Source organism: Equus caballus, chromosome 18, assembly GCF_041296265.1.
Source record: "Equus caballus isolate H_3958 breed thoroughbred chromosome 18, TB-T2T, whole genome shotgun sequence".
Lineage (NCBI taxonomy): Eukaryota > Metazoa > Chordata > Mammalia > Perissodactyla > Equidae > Equus > Equus caballus.
In genome coordinates this window covers 13,471,976-13,487,398 of record NC_091701.1, presented here as the reverse complement: position 1 = coordinate 13,487,398, position 15,423 = coordinate 13,471,976, and the positions used below count along the sequence as shown (strand labels likewise).

At 49.1% G+C, this 15,423-nt stretch overlaps 1 protein-coding gene across 4 annotated transcripts in view; it reads right to left on the bottom strand.

Moving 5' to 3' along the window:
• Positions 1 to 15,423, bottom strand: part of CCDC93 (coiled-coil domain containing 93) — a 103,475-nt gene that overhangs the window by 44,922 nt on the left and 43,130 nt on the right. For all 4 annotated transcript variants that reach the window (XR_011428166.1, XR_011428167.1, XM_070240696.1 and 1 more), the window contains exon 8: positions 1,943 to 1,979. Coding sequence is in view for 2 of the 4 variants with exons in the window: in XM_070240696.1 (XP_070096797.1) it covers positions 1,943 to 1,979 (37 nt within the window). In the remaining 2 variants the exon portion in view is untranslated. The remainder of the gene's footprint in view (positions 1 to 1,942; positions 1,980 to 15,423) is intronic.

Below are 15,423 nucleotides of genomic sequence, written 5' to 3'. Positions count from 1 at the left end.
AGACACCTGGATTAACTGCTGTTCTTCAAACATGGGCTGGAAGTCTAGAGTTCTTGGTTTTAGTTCCATCTTTGTCATTCACCAGCTGGTGACCTCAGGCTTACCCTCTCTGGATATTAGGGTCATCCAGGGTTGAAGGAGAGGACTCGTCTCAGATGCTCTTCTCAGACCATCCCAATTCTAGGATGCTTTTCTATAACAAACCTATGACTGACCAGGGGAGCAATCTGACCTCCTAACTGCTGGGTATAGGAATGGGGAAACAAGACTTTCAGTTCAAATGTGCCATCTGATAGAAGAAGGACAAGACAAGCCCAACATGAATACTACTGCATAGGAATCTCGTATTTTTCCAGTCATAATGAAATTGCTTTATCACAGAATAAAGTCCCATATAGACATTCTTTTCAGACTTAAAATTACAAATCAAAATTAAATGTACACATCAAATTCTTATTATATACCGGATGCCACACAACATGTGCAAATCGAGAAAACACCTTGCTTTGGAGGAAACAACTATTTAGTTGAGTGAAAACACAAATATTGAAAAAAATAAGTAACAAGAAAACCAAAAAAGAAGATGATATAATCAGTGCATGACTGATTACTGATAATAGTCAATGCTTTCTAGATGTTTACCATGTGTTAGATCATTCTATGTCCTTTACATTTTAATCTTCACAACAATGCTGTGAAGTAGTACAATTACTGCCCCCATTTTAGAGATGCTGTGAACTAAGGCACAATGATTAAGTATATTGTCCAAAGTCACACAACAAAGGGGAGGAGCTAGGATCCGAAACCAGCCAGTCTGGCTTGAGAACACATGCTCCTAGTCACTGTCGGTGCCCTCCGATGACTCTGAGACAACAATTACTACAGCAAGCAGAGGGAGGCTAGGGGTCAGGGAAGGCTTCCTGGAAGGAGGACTGACGGACAGGGGATCGGGACAGAGGGAGGGGTGGCAGGAGAACAGCAGGAAGAGTGGCATCTCATTCAAGAAAATCTGGGAGTCGGGTAGGGAATGAGAAAAGAGGTTATTAATAGATCTGAAGCTGCAGGACTCTACTTCTTAAGAGGCCAGTGACCACTTTAGTTAACACTGCATTATTCAAAAGGCAGTGGATAAGAGCACAGGCTTTGATGTCACACAGATCCAGGTTCAGATTCTTGTTATGGCACTTGAGGAGCTGTGTGATCTTGGACAAATCATGGAGCCTGAATCTCAGCTTTCTGATCTGAAAAACAGGAATAAGCATCTTCCTTATAGAGCTGTTCAGAGAAGGAAGTAAAAAAAAACACATGTGCGCCCTGAACAAAGGGCCCAGAACATAGTCCAGGTTTGGCACTACGAGATTTATATGCCTGCCCTGGTGCCGACAATTAAGGATCATTAATAAATACAAATATTAGGAGAAATCTTGGAGACTCCTTTGTGAAATTAGAAAACCTCGACTTACCTGATTTGCACACCTGTGCTAAGGGCATCCTAGCACAGGGCAGGCCTGTAATTTATGGTTGTGTTCTCTCTCACTGCCAGCATCCTGTCCACACCTGCCTAGGGTCTGTCTCATCAGATGAGGAGGGTTCAGGGCCCTGTGAGTGGACCTCATCCTCACACGTCTGGAGTTATTAGAACCCAGTGTCTGACCCCGGGCCATGACTTTCAATCACCCTTCACTTCCAGCCCCACGATGAGGCTGCTGCTTCAGCTCCCTGGCCTTTGGAGGCAGCAGGCTGGTGATGCAGGAGGGGGATGCAGTGGCCACAGGCAGCTGGCACATCCCTGCTGCCTCGCGTTGGCCAAGGACGAGAGCCTGGCCGGCAGCAACCCGGCCATCCCACCGCTGCTAGGCAGCCTGTCACTGCAGACAGAGGCAAAGGAGAGGGGCACTTCCGTCTCTCAAATATTCTCTTCCATTATCCAGGCTTTTCTTACCTTCTCTGTTTGGCTCTGGCGGCTAAATCCATATCTCCTGCAGGCCACAAAAAAGGGGAGTTCGATTACTATTCAAAAATCACATAAATTTGGTCAAACGCATTTTGGTTCCATTTTTATAAGAAAAGCACCAAAGAGGATTTAGGCTTAGGCTACTTAGAGACTGGAGAAAATGTTTTAAGTGCCTAAACTGCAGACATATTTCACTGTTTTTGAATAAAAGGCCAGTCATCATATTTGCCATATAAATAACATAAATGGGAACTCTCAGATAATGCAGAGTGCAACTTTCTTTTTCAGGGCAATCATTATTCCTTGAATCAGGAACTGCATTTCGGATCCACAGTTTAAGCTGAAAGCCTTATAAATATCTGTATAAACAAACATGGGTGTGTTTGCTCAAGCTAAACATGCTCTCTAATGGCTACTTTCACACCTCAAGTGCAGGCCATTTTTTATTCTCAAACATAACCCAAGCACAATGTCAATAATGTGGTGTGTTCACATCACGCAACCTTAAATTCAAAGAAACTCACCAATGCACTTTAGCTTGAATTAGTTTATTTTTAGGTTCTATTTAATATCTACGCTTTTTTATTTTTCAAAAACAAATATAACAATGAAAAAACCATTCAACTCAAACCAAAACGCACAATGCAAAGCACCCAACCTCACTTACCTTTAAGTAGTTTATAAGGAAATAAGGTTACATGCAACCGTTGAAGAAAACCAACCAAAGGCTTCTGCTCTGCCCACACTCACACCATCCCTCACTTGCACGGTTAGTGTGCTGGCCTCTTGCCTGGTCTCGGGCCTCCAGCCTCACCCCACTCCCACTTTTCCTCACCATTCCTCACCCAACTTCCCATCGGTCAGATCTGCATTTATTGATGGCAGGCCTCTTCCCTCAGGAGAAAAAGGGCCTCCTCAGCACTCTCCATAGGGCTCCTCCTCTATGGCTCTAACCACAGCCTCACTCCCAGCCGCTCATCTCCATCCACACGCTCCTCTCCATCTACTGCCTGAACAGAGAGCTCTGCCCACGCTGTGCCGTTCTCTTCCCTCTTTCCACTTTCCTAACCACTCCTCACATCTCAGCTCTAAAGCTACCTCCTTTCCAAAGCATCCCCCATGCACAGACACCCTGCCGTGGGCAATCCACCCCTGTGTCTGTACAGGTGCCCCCACTTCCCAGATGGCAATCATGTCCAACTGCCTGTCTGCATCTGCTCCTGGAGGACATCGATGCTACTTTTACATTCTTTATTTCCAACGCATGCTGAACGAATAAACAAAACATAAGTGAAAGGAAATGCAGAAATCAAGAAGCCAAGAGTATTACCTGACCTTGCAATAGGTTGTCCTAAAGCTGGAGAGACCAAAAAGTCACCGCTGGGCACAATGTGCCCATCCATTAGTCATTAATCTACAGGCCCAAAGTGCAGCAGACTGAGGTTAAATCATGAGTATTGAGATAAATTCTGGAAAGGACCTCATGGCAGCCTCTGTGAACTGGCTGAATCAGTATCTACTGCGTCTTCCTCTACCGCAGAGGCTGAAAACAAAAAACTATTTTCCATAGTCTCTTGCACCTAGGTTTCTCCACGCCATTTAGGTTCCACCACTCAGATGCATTTGCTGGAGTTTTGAACGTGCAACAGTTTGATGAGGAGAGAGGGAGGGCATATCAGATTAATTGTGCTGGTGCAGATCACGGTAGCAGAAACCTGGTTCTGGGGTCGCAACTGTCACAGTGGCTTCCTGATTTTGGTAGAAGCAGTGTGGTTCCCTTGTCAGCAGCTGTAGCACCAGCTTCCCAATTCCATAGGCCGCTAGTTGGCTTCCTGATCAAGGAGGCAGGAGAAGCATCTTTGGAGGCTCAGTTCTAATGTGACGCTTGGGAAATGACACTGGCTCAGCCCAGATTCCATCTCTTAAGCCTCCCCATGGATCCCTGTAATCCAGCAGGAGGATTGTGTCTTCTCAACCAAGAACCCTGACCAAGAGCGGTCCTCACCAGTTTCCCGCTCCCAGAAGTCCAGAAGTGTCCTTGCACCTGGGGTATTCCTTTGTTTTCCAGGTCCTCAGGTTCCAGAGACCCTTAGGGCAGAAGACTCACGTTCAGGCAGATAGCCCTTATCTAAGGTCCAGGAATTTTATGGATTTTCCAAATAAAGCAGCAAACAACTAAATCTGAGTGACTCAATTCCCAAGTCCCATCTACTCCTCCTTAAAGACAGAGACTCTGGGAAGACTTTCTGACCACCCCAAACTAGGCTAGGCCCCCTGAGGCGTGAGCTTCCATGTATAGACCAGCAGTGTACTCCCACAGTGCCCAGTAACTATGTGTTATGTGTAATCTGTCTGATGAGCTCCTGGAGGGGAGAGAATTTGCTTCATTCGCTTTTTTTTCACATTTTTAAATTAAGGTAAAATTCATATAACATAAAATTCACCATTTTAAAGTGTATACTTCAGTGGTTTTTAGTGTATTCACTATTTTGTGCAAATCCCACCACTACCGAATTCCAGAATAGTTCCATCTCCCCAAAAAGAAACTCCATCCCTACTAGCAGTCCGTCCCATTGCCCCCTCTCGGCATCCCTCGGCAACCACTAATCCACTCTCTGTCTCTATGCATTTGGCCATTTTGGACATTTCACATAATGGAATCATACAACATGTTGCCTCCTGTGCCTGGCTTCTTTCATTTAGCATGTTTTCAAGGTTCATCCATGTTGTAGCATGAGTCAGCACTTAATTCTCTTTTATAACTAAATAATACCCTACTGTATGGACAAACCATATTTTGTTCATCCATTGCTCAGCTGATAGAAAGTTGGTTTGTTTCCTCTTTTTGGAGACTGTGAATACTGCTGCTATGAATATTCACGTACAACTTCATTCACTTTTGTTTCGATACCGCCTGGTACGGTGCCTGGCACACAGCAGGTACTCAATAAACGTTTGCTGAATGAATGAAAAGTCCAGCTCATTCTCCTAAAGGGCTCCTCCTCCATGCGGCATAGAGGCAATGCTTCCATAACAAAGAACAGCTGTCCTCAGTTGCCTATTAATGCCTGCCTCATTGCGTTCAGTGTCTCTGAACAGAAGGTGTTCCAGTGTCTCCGGGAGACTCTTCCATGTTGTCCGAGCTTCATCAAGAGAGTAAGATAGCCCTTTATGGCCTGTCATCCCTCTCAAAGAGCAGGGGAATGCTTCCACTAATTTCTACTACAAAAGCATTTACTTCTCTTTTATCCTTTCTATGCTGCTCTATCCTACAACCTTTCCTCTTGCCCTGTCAGCCCTGCCCTTTCTTCCCAAATGCCAGGCTGAATTTCAGTGCCATATACTTCAATATGTTCCTGCCTTCCCTATCGTGAGCTCCGACTCCCCAAGCGGGCTCACGTCCTACACCGTCAGCATGAATGGCGTCCCAGCCCTCTTACCCCTCAGTTCCCTTCCTCATGCCCTAGACTTAGTATTGGGTCTTTGACATCAAGGGGGAACATCCAGAATAGCACAGTCCACAAGAAATAGGGGAGCCACACACAGAACTTAAAATCAGTAGATTCACCTCTCAAGACACTCCAAACATACTCAAACATTGTCCAATAGCTAAATCAATCATGAATTTTTAAATTTAAATGTCTTAATTAAAATTAAAATTCTGTTCCTGAGTCACACTAGTCACATTTCAAGTGCTCAATAGCCACATGTGGCTAGTGGCTACCATGTAGGAACTCACAATTCTAGAAAACAAACCAAACATCAAGAACAATAGCCACAGGACAAATTAAGACACATATCAAACTATCTGCAACCCAGAACAAAACAGGGACATTAAAAAACCCCTAAATACTAAGGACTGTGGGCCCTAGTCTTTGTTCATCCAGCAAGCATTTATTAACTACCTTCTATGAGCATGTGATCGGCCTTACCGTGAGAGGGGACACAAATAGCCTGGGAGAGACACGTCAAATTTCATTTACTAAGTACAGAATGAATTCAAGGCAACTCGAAATTGAGCCTCAAATAGTGTAGGAGAGGCTAATTCCAGCATTCTAGTGGCTGTGCTTCAAAATTCCACTTGCAAGTCAAACACACTGCACATAAAACGCATTTCCCCACAGTGGCAGTTAGTAGAGCATGGTGAGGTGTTTAAGTTGGCTCCTAAAAGTTGATTTGATCTACAATAGAACTGAAATATTACAAAGTTACCATTTTGTTTAAGTCTAAAATCAAACTATGAGTCCCTGTATTTCCAACAGCTAACATTTAAACAACTATAGCCAAACATGTTTTTAATGGACACACAGTCCTTAAGGCCTTCAGCATGGTTGACCAGGCTTAAGGCTCAGCCTTATTTGAGCAACTAAAAGTCTAAAAGGAGGAATAAGCTGGAATGCTGACCTCAAAGCCAGAGGCACTGTGGGCCTAGGCTGATGAGTGATCTTCAGCCCAAAGAGGAAACTCTAGTTTCAGACTTTCTTCCTCTAGGAGTCAAAATACTTTCCCTCTGATCAAGAGGTGAGATGAAGAGGAAAACAGAAGTCCTGACAACAGATGGGGGATCTGGATTCCTAGGTGGGGATGAGCAAGTAAGGGATGCCACAACATAAAGGGAGAGGCAGGATAGAGCAGAGCGAGTCTAACAGAGGGTGGATGGACGCGCCAGGTATGTGTGAATGGGCTTGGACAGCACCACCTGCCACGGGGCCGCTGCAGGAAAGGGTGACTCCCCCAAGAGCCCAGTGCCCCCATATGGGAGCCAGCCACCCAGGAGCCAACAGGCCAACATACTCTGCCTTGGGGGACGAAGCTGTCCCCTGAACATGCACAAGGAGGCACTAGGTGAGGGAGCTAGCAGGGGGAATAGAGTCACAAGAGCATCCAGTCTGCCAGCGGTTCCTGAGCCCACACACAGCCAACCATCTTAAACCAACACAGGGTCTAGCGGCAAATCTAGATTTTAAAAGTTAACGCTAACATTTAAAAACTGGAAGATTACCAACAAAATTCCAGCTGTCTAGCTTATTTTACGTATGAAATGAGATCTGGCCACCTGTGACAGTCCCTCAAGGCAATGCTCTTCTGGAGCTGAGCTGCAGCCGCTCTCTGGACAGCGCTTGTGCTCCCAGCTTGCTACTCCCTAAGCTTCCCCCTGCCCAGGTCCTCCGCAGCCTGTGCCAGCCTGACCCCTGGAGGCATCTGAATTTGTCATCCTCCCGTTAGCCCCCTGGAGCTTCACTTCTTCACCTGGGATGTGACCACAGCAGTGTCCGGCCTGGGTTAGATGCACGGGGAATGCAGCCTCAGAGCAGGGATTCACTGAGTGCCCCGAAGGCAGCTGAGAAGGGGTGTGGGTGGGCGAGGCCCGGGACCAGGGGCTCAGGGAAGTGTCCCCAAGGAATGCTGTGTCTTCTGACTCCAAAGTTGCACCCTGACCTCCTGCCTGTCTCCCACTCCCTCATGCATCACTACAGCCGGGTGTTCCACAAACCCTGGGCATGCTGGGGCCATGACCCTGGGGTCAGCACCAAGGGCACCAGCAAGAGGCACCCATCCAATGCTCCATCTCCAGCAGCTCAGAGAGCACAGTGCCAGAGTGAGGAGGCCACTGCCAGACCCACTTATAGTGAGAAACTGAGCCTCCAACTGAGCCTCCAAAGGGACAAGGGACTGGTCCAAGGTCACGCAGACTTGAAAGGCTTAGAAGCCAGGTCTGCCGGTCTCTCACACAAGCAGACAGGCCAGCCTCAGGCGATGACAACCAGGTGACCTAAGCACAGAGCGGGCTGCGTGTGTCATGGCGGGGGTGGGGCTACTGGACAGGAAGGCTGAGGAACAGATGCCCAGAGGGCAGAGTCTCCCAGCGTGGGGGCACTGTTGTCTGGAGAGCAGAGCAAAGGCGCTCCTGCTGGAGGACCAGCTCGTGCTAAGGCCTGGAGGTACTGCAGGATGAGAAACACGGCTTGTACGTGACAGAGGGGGACTCCGGAAGCCGCCACCCTCATGGCCCCTGGACTCCCACTCCTCCCGGCTTGAACCCCACCCTGGCAGCTCTGTCTCCATCTAAGTCTCTGTCTCCCCTCTTTCTGCTGCCCCGAGGCCCAGCCCCTGAGCTGGCTCCTCCTCAGCATCCTGTGCTTTCCACATTGTTCTGTCTTGGTTCAGGCACCACAGCTGCATTCCCTCCCTTGAAGTGATAATTAAGTTTCTCATTACTGAGGAATACCCTCAGGACCTGTCTTCAGAGTTTAAAAAGAATTAACATTGAAAGAAAATCAATTGATAAGGGTCAAAATGAGCACAGGGTGAGAAGGTCGCTCAGTTCCTGGGAATGAGGAGCCCTGGTCCAGGAGGGAGAGAGGAGGTGAACTTGACCCCCATGAGGCCCGTGGGTAATCCTCTCGTGTATTCAGGGTTTTAGCCATCATCCCATGTCTGAACCCATTTCTGCATCTGGCCCAGAGCCCCCCGAGGGCTCACAGGCTGGAGAGCTCATCAGAGTGTGATCACAGCACTGAGAGCCCAGGTGAGGCCCGAGGGGCTGCAGGAGGGGGTGGGGATCAAGAACGGCTTCATGGAGGAGACCAGTTCTGAGCTGGGTCTCCAAGGACCAGCCATCATCTAGCCAGGGCCTGGCACCAGGCAGGAACCAAGTCCATGAGGAGTGAATGAGTGAGTGAACGAATGAACAGGCACCCACCTAATAGACAGAAGGAGGGGCAGCCAGCCCAAGCCGAGGCTGAGATGCAGGGCTCCTGGGGAAAGTGGAGAGGGGCTGCCATGGGTGCCCACCTCGCCCCCTTATGGCCGTCCTGACGCCACAATAGCCATTCTCTGCCCTCTCGGGAGCCCTGCTCTGCGCTCTGCTCTGCGAAGCTGCTCACCATTTCCAACCACACCTGCCTGTGTCACCTCTGCGTCCCCATCTGTAAGTGTAGCAGCCATTTGGCGGTTTGTGGAGAGGGGGAGGTCAGTGTGCAGCCCAAGGCTGAAGACAGGAGGGAGAAGATCACAGGATTCCCGAGGCAGTGCATCCAGGGGGTTGGCACATCGGCAAGGCAGGGTGGGGAGGAGTCCTGCCTGGGGGTGGAGGAGTCCGCTGGGGGGGGGCTCCCTCACCCAGAGGGACTTCATGGAGAGGATGCAGACATGGGGCAAGGGCTGAACTCCGTTTAGGTCAAGCTGACTTCAAGAAGCTCAAGGACACTCAGAGAGACAAGTCTAGGGGGAAGTGGAAGTGGGGGTGAAGGTGCAACAGAGGGTCAGGGTCGGAGCTCGAGACCCAGATGAGATGGGGCAGTGGAGGGGCTGGAGGACAGCGAGGATATTCATCCAGTGGGGTCGTTAAGAGGGAGACCACTGTGTTGATTTCACAGCCTCCTGATGCCTAATACAGCTGGGCCCAGGGAGGCCATTCAATGAACACATACTGACTTCACCCAAATTCACCCGGTTCTACATTAAATCATAGAATAGAATAGAATTTGCTGAACTCAGGTTAACTAGCTAGAAAGGTGAGAGCAAGGATTATAAACAAAAGCGAAATTCAGATTCGAGACAAAACTAACACTCCACACTAATAACTAAGACTCTCTAAGTTGTAGCCCACTGTGGCCTCAGGGCCTTTGCACTTGCTGGTCTTGTAGCCTAGAACACTCTACCCTCTGCATTGCTTACTCCCTAAAGATCTTGAGGAATTTGCTCAAGTCCTTCCTCACTTTTTCACCATGGTACATACTCCCGCCTGGCTTTGTGTATATTTTACTTACTTTTTCTCAGCCCCTACTAGGCTGGCAGCTGTATGAGACTGGAGACCTCAGCCTGCTTCTCCCACTGCTGCCCGGTGTCCGGAGCTGGCCCAGCAGCATTAGGGCCTCACTGACTTGCGCTAGTGAGTGAACGCTGCAGATTACAAAGGAGCACGCTTCTGGGAGTGCTAAGCGTTATCTGTTCATTCGCTGTTCATGGAGCCCTGCTCTGTGGCCAGCCCTGACTCAGGCTGGAGGCACGGACAGACGGCAGTGAAGGAGATGAGAAAACAAACTCTGCTGCGCCCGTGGAGCCATCACAGAGGGGGACAAACATTGAGCAGAGCACAGCAGGTTAGTTGGCAGAAGTGCCACAGAGGAAAAGCAGGGCCGGGGGACCAGGGGAGGGGGGTGGGGGCAGTGGTGGGAGGAGACGAGAGAGGGAGAGGCCCAGATGGTGCAGGGCATGGGAGCTCCTGTGAGGACCTTCCTCTGGGTGGAGAGTCATGGTGGGGTGCTGAGCAAGGGGCCGGGCCCTGAACGCTGTGAGGGGAATGGGGTGGGTGATGGCAGGGAGACTGGGGTGGGGACACTGTCGCTGTAGACGGAGCAGGCAGGGAAGGCTCCTCAGGTGACATCTGAGCAGAGCCCTTGTCGGAACCATGTTTCTAGCTTCTGTAACCTGATGCTTTAACATCTGTCCTGCGTGCACATGCGGACACGCCTTGTTCTGAATCCGATCAATTCGGCCTCCTGCCTCCCTCGTCATGCCGACCCGCCACCCCCAGGGAGAACCCTCCTCCTTGGGCCCATTTTTCAAATACAAACCAACCAATCCAGTGTCCACCCACACCCCAACTACCTCCTCTATTGGACATGTGTAGTCGAGGCTGCTACCCCCTGCCCTTGTCCCCCAGGGTGGGTATCAGACAACTGGGACAGCCTCGTGCCCCAAAGCCTGTGAAGTTATTTAGACCAGCCAGTCCTGAGCCTGCTCACCCTGCCTCGCTGTTCCTTCCTCCAGAAACCACAGGAAAGGCTCCTCCTGCCCACAGTGTCCCCCGCTCCCTCTGCCTCCTGACCACCCTGGAGCTTCCCCGTGGGGCCCTGTGTGCTGTGGTGTGGCCCCTTTGGGAACTATGAGCAACAAACTATCTTGTCAATGGCATCATCTTCTCATCTGTTGGCCTTCCCGAACCTCCAGATTTCCATTAATACATTCTATTTTAAACCGGCCCTACAAGATATTTTGCAGACACTAAGCTTAAACAAATGAAGAACAAATATCTTTTACAAGGGTACTTTTTACTTCAAAGTATCTTTTTGGGGTTCAGGCAACAACACCACTCTCTCAGTAACTTTAAGAAGCTCCCAGCAGCCCGCCACCGGCCCTGGGTGGGGCCAGAGGGAGAGATTGGCCTTGCCCCCTCACGCTGCCCAGCATGGAGGAGGTTGCCACGGCAGGTGACCTCTGGGCCCCCTGGAATGTTGCTGGTGCTGTGGGTGGAGGGGAAGGCCCCAAGCCCATGCAGGGGGGTTGGGCTGGGGGTGGCGGTCCTGGACTCCAGGCCGGGTAGGACCCTGGCAGGTTCTGTGGCCTTCAGCTCTGACTCCGCGTTCCCCTTAGGCAGCTGATGCTGGTTTGCAGCCCTGCAGAGCCAGGCGGGAAAGCCAGGTTTGATGCGATGGCGTCTCCCTGCGCACGCAGACGCCTTCAGCTGCACCGAGTAGGTGAGGGAGAAGCTGCGGCTGCTGGGGTCCATGGGAGGCACATAAGGTCTTACGAGGATGCTGTGGCCCACCACCCGTGGTTTCTTGTCACTAAGCATTAAGTACGTGGCCATGAGGGAGTCATATCGCTTGTTTTTTAAAGAGTCTTCTATCCTGTCCTGCTGAAACCCCATGCTCAGCATTACACTCATTACCCAGGGATCCCTGGTGTCAAAGGGCAGCTCCTTGTAGGGCCGCAGTTTCTCTTGCCCCATGTTCACCCAGCGGTCCTTCAGTATTTGCTTGGCAGTTATTCTTTTTTGTGGGTTGAGGGTGAGCATTTTGCCAAGGAGGTTCCTGCACTCCCAGGACAGGAACATCGGCAGCGGGAACCTCCCACTCAGCACCCGCCTGCGCACCGTCGCCAGGTCACACCCCCAGAACGGCGGGGCCCCGGTGAGCAGGAAGAACAGCACCACGCCCAGGCTCCACACGTCCGCCGGGGGCCCGGCGTAGGCTCGGCCCTGCAAGGTCTCCGGGGCCGCGTACCAGGGGCTCCCGCACTGGGTGCTCAGCTCCTGGCCCAGGAACACGGCGCTGCTGCCGAAGCCCGACAGCTTCACGTGGCCCTCGCCGTCCAGAAGGACGTGCTCCAGCCGCAGGTCCCGGTGCACCACGCCCTTCCGGTGGCAGTACTCCAGGGCCGAGGCGAGCTGCCGAAACTTCCCTCTGGCCTCGTCCTCCGCCATGGGGCCGCTCTTCCGGATGTGGTCCAGCAGGTCTCCTCCGCTCACGAGCTCGCTGACGATGAAGGACGTCTCCTCTGTGGCCACGACCTCCAGCAGCTTGAGCACGTTCGGGTGGCGCACGGTCTTCAGGCTCTGGACCTCGCAGTGCAGCGCCTTTGCTCTGGAGGCGCTCTTCCCACTCCTCTCCACCATCTTAACCGCCACCTCGGTCCCGGTGGGCAGGTGCCGGGCCAGCTTCACCTTGCAGTAGCTGCTCTGCCCGATGGTCTTTAGCAGCTTGTAACTGGCTACATGGGTCTTACTGTTGCCAGAGGCGGCCGCCAAGCCCAGAGACATGGTGACCTGAAACTAACGCTAACTAACACTACTCCCTACTTACTAATTAGGCTAATAAACAAAAGTAACTAACACTAATGATTCTAAGAAGGGCAGCTATACTAACTAACTATAGTAACAAATAATACAAACTATAAGAAATATGTTAACTATGCTATCTACACTAACAATACGAACTATACTAACTGCACTAATACTAAAAGTACTAACTAAAAAATTTAAATAAAATGGGAGAAACAACAAAAACAAAAAAATTAAAATGAGCAAAGAAGGAAGAAAAATGGAGAAGAAGAAAAAAGGGAAAAGTAAAAAGAAAAATTAGAAAGACAAAAAGAATAAAAAATGAGAAAAATAAAAAGAAAATAAAAATTAAAAAAAGAAAAGAACAGAGAAAAATAAAACAATAAAAAATCAGAAAAATAAAAATGAGAATAGAAAAAAGTGAGAAAGGAGAACCAAGAAAAATAAAAAAGAAAATAATAAATAAAAATGAAAAAAGAAACAAAGAAAAATAGAGAAAAAGTAAAAACTGAGAGAAAGGAAAAGAAAAATGAGAAAAAGACAACAAGAATAAAAAAATGAGAAAGGAGAACAAAGAAAAATCAAAAAGAAAATAAAAATGAAAGAAGAAAAAACAGTAGATGAAAAAATAAACAAAATGGGGGAAAAATCGGAGAAAACAAGCTGGGTGCGGTCTACCAACAGGTCACCAAAACAGCTGCCTGGGCAAAAGACCGAAAACCTAACCCCACCCAGAGGCTGATATAGGTTTTCATCAATTCCATCATAGTGGCTCCTTATGAGGTCAGAGCAAGAAAGGCACCAGGCATGGCTGGGGATAGACTCCAGTGGTTGGCTCACTTTTTGGTCTCAAGACCCCTTTACTCTTAAGAAAAAGGACCCCAAAGAGTTTTTTACTTGTGTGGGATATTAGAGAGTGGTGTTTACTTTATTAGCAATTAAAATCTGTAGGATGCTTCAACGGCCTTTTCACTTCTAATTTAAAAATATGTAATCATATTTGGCTTTTAAAGACCTCATAACGACTAGACTTCAAATATTCAATTCCTTTTCCTTAAATTCTGATTAATCTGAAAATGATCCTACAACTTAACTGATAGTATAATACTATAGGAAAATGTTCTGTTGCATAAGACATGCGAAGGGACAACATTAACGTTCACAGAGCTGAGAGGAAGAGAGCTTTCCTCCTATTTTCCCCAGTTAGATCAGGAGCTGATTTCTCACCAGAAACCTTGGAGGCCAGAGGGCATGGGCTGATGTACTCAAAGTGCAGAAGGAAAAAAGAATCCAACCAAGAATCCTATATCTGGCAGAACTGTCCTTAAAACATGAGGGAGGAATTAAGACATTCCCATAGAATCCACAGCTGAGAGAGTGCTGTAAGCCAGACCTGCCTCCAGCAAGGGGAGTCCTTCAGGCTGAAAGGAAACCACAGGGGACCGTAACTTGACACCTCATGCAGAAATAAAGGTCTCTGGTCCACGTAAGTAGGCTGACTCCAGTGGAGAGGGTCCCAATTGAGTTGAACTGTCAGGGAATTGTCAGATGTCAGGGAATTGCTGGTGGTGTGGGAACACTTTGCCCCCCTATCCACACATCAGAAGTGGGTACTAGGATTCTAACCAGGTGAGCTCACAGTGTGCAAACCCACCATGCACACACTGAGGACAGAAGCACTGTGCAGTGTGTGTTCTAGTCTATAAAAACATTGAGAACAATAATCTGAAAGGGGGAAGAAGGAGGGAGGATAGACGATACGAGATTAGCCAGGAGCTGATAATTGCTGAAACTGGGCACATGGGGGGACTAGTCATTATACTGTTTTTCCTACTTTTGTGTAGCTCTGGTTTTCCACAAGAAAAAACTGAACAAAAACACAAAAGTGAGTGAATTTGGATACCTGCACTCCTGGACTCCTGCTAAGTGGCAGATGGGGAGCAGGCACGTGATGCACCATGGCTTCTGTGAGGTCGGCTCAGAGAGGCTGGAGAGACCATCCTCCTCTCACAGCCACACTGCAGAGCTGGTCCGATCAGATCTGTGGTCACGATCACGGCACCCCTTCTCTGGGTGACAGCCACATCAGAGCAGGTGATCAAAGCCATGGACCCCACGCCAGAAAAAAAGCACACACTGAACTGCAAGTCTGGCCATGGAGAGTCCTGTGCACTGGCCACAGAGCAATGTGCAGCAATTGAGACAGCTGGCCCTGACTGTCCCAGCTTTGGGGTACTCCACCGTGTCTTAATTATTTGGGGTGGTGCAGGCTTGGAGAAAGAGCTAGGCAATATGCACTTCAAGGACATGAAGATCTTTAGCCCAGGATGTGAGGCCAACATAAAAGGTGGCATGTTTCCCACCGCACATGGCCGAGAGAAGACGAGGCCTGTGTGGTCAGCAGGGGCAGGCTTGGGGGAAATGGGAGCAGGGGTCAAAGGGCACACCCTGCAGTTAGCAGGATGAGTCAGTCTAGAGAGCTAACGTGCAGCAGTAATAACACTGCTGTCTCATGCACTGGAAATTTGCTGAGAATGGATTTCAGGTGTTTGCACCAAGAAAAAAAAAGACAATTATGTGAGGAGATGTACATGTTAATTAGCGTTACTGTAGCAACCATTTCACTATGTATCGGAGTACCAAAACATGTTGTACGCCTTAAATGTGTATAATTTTTATTCTCTTCCCAAAAAGGCAAGGTCTGTGGTAGGAATGGCCAGTAGCTGTACCTGGACTCTGTGATTTCTACGATGGAAGGAATGACACTCCTGCCAGGTTCAGGCCTAACCTTGAAAAAGATTGGCAAGTGGCACTTTCTCTCTCTTAGGAACCAGCCATGACGCTGTGAAGAAGCCCACGTGGCCACATGGCAGAGGACCAAGGCCCCTGGCCATCAGCCCCG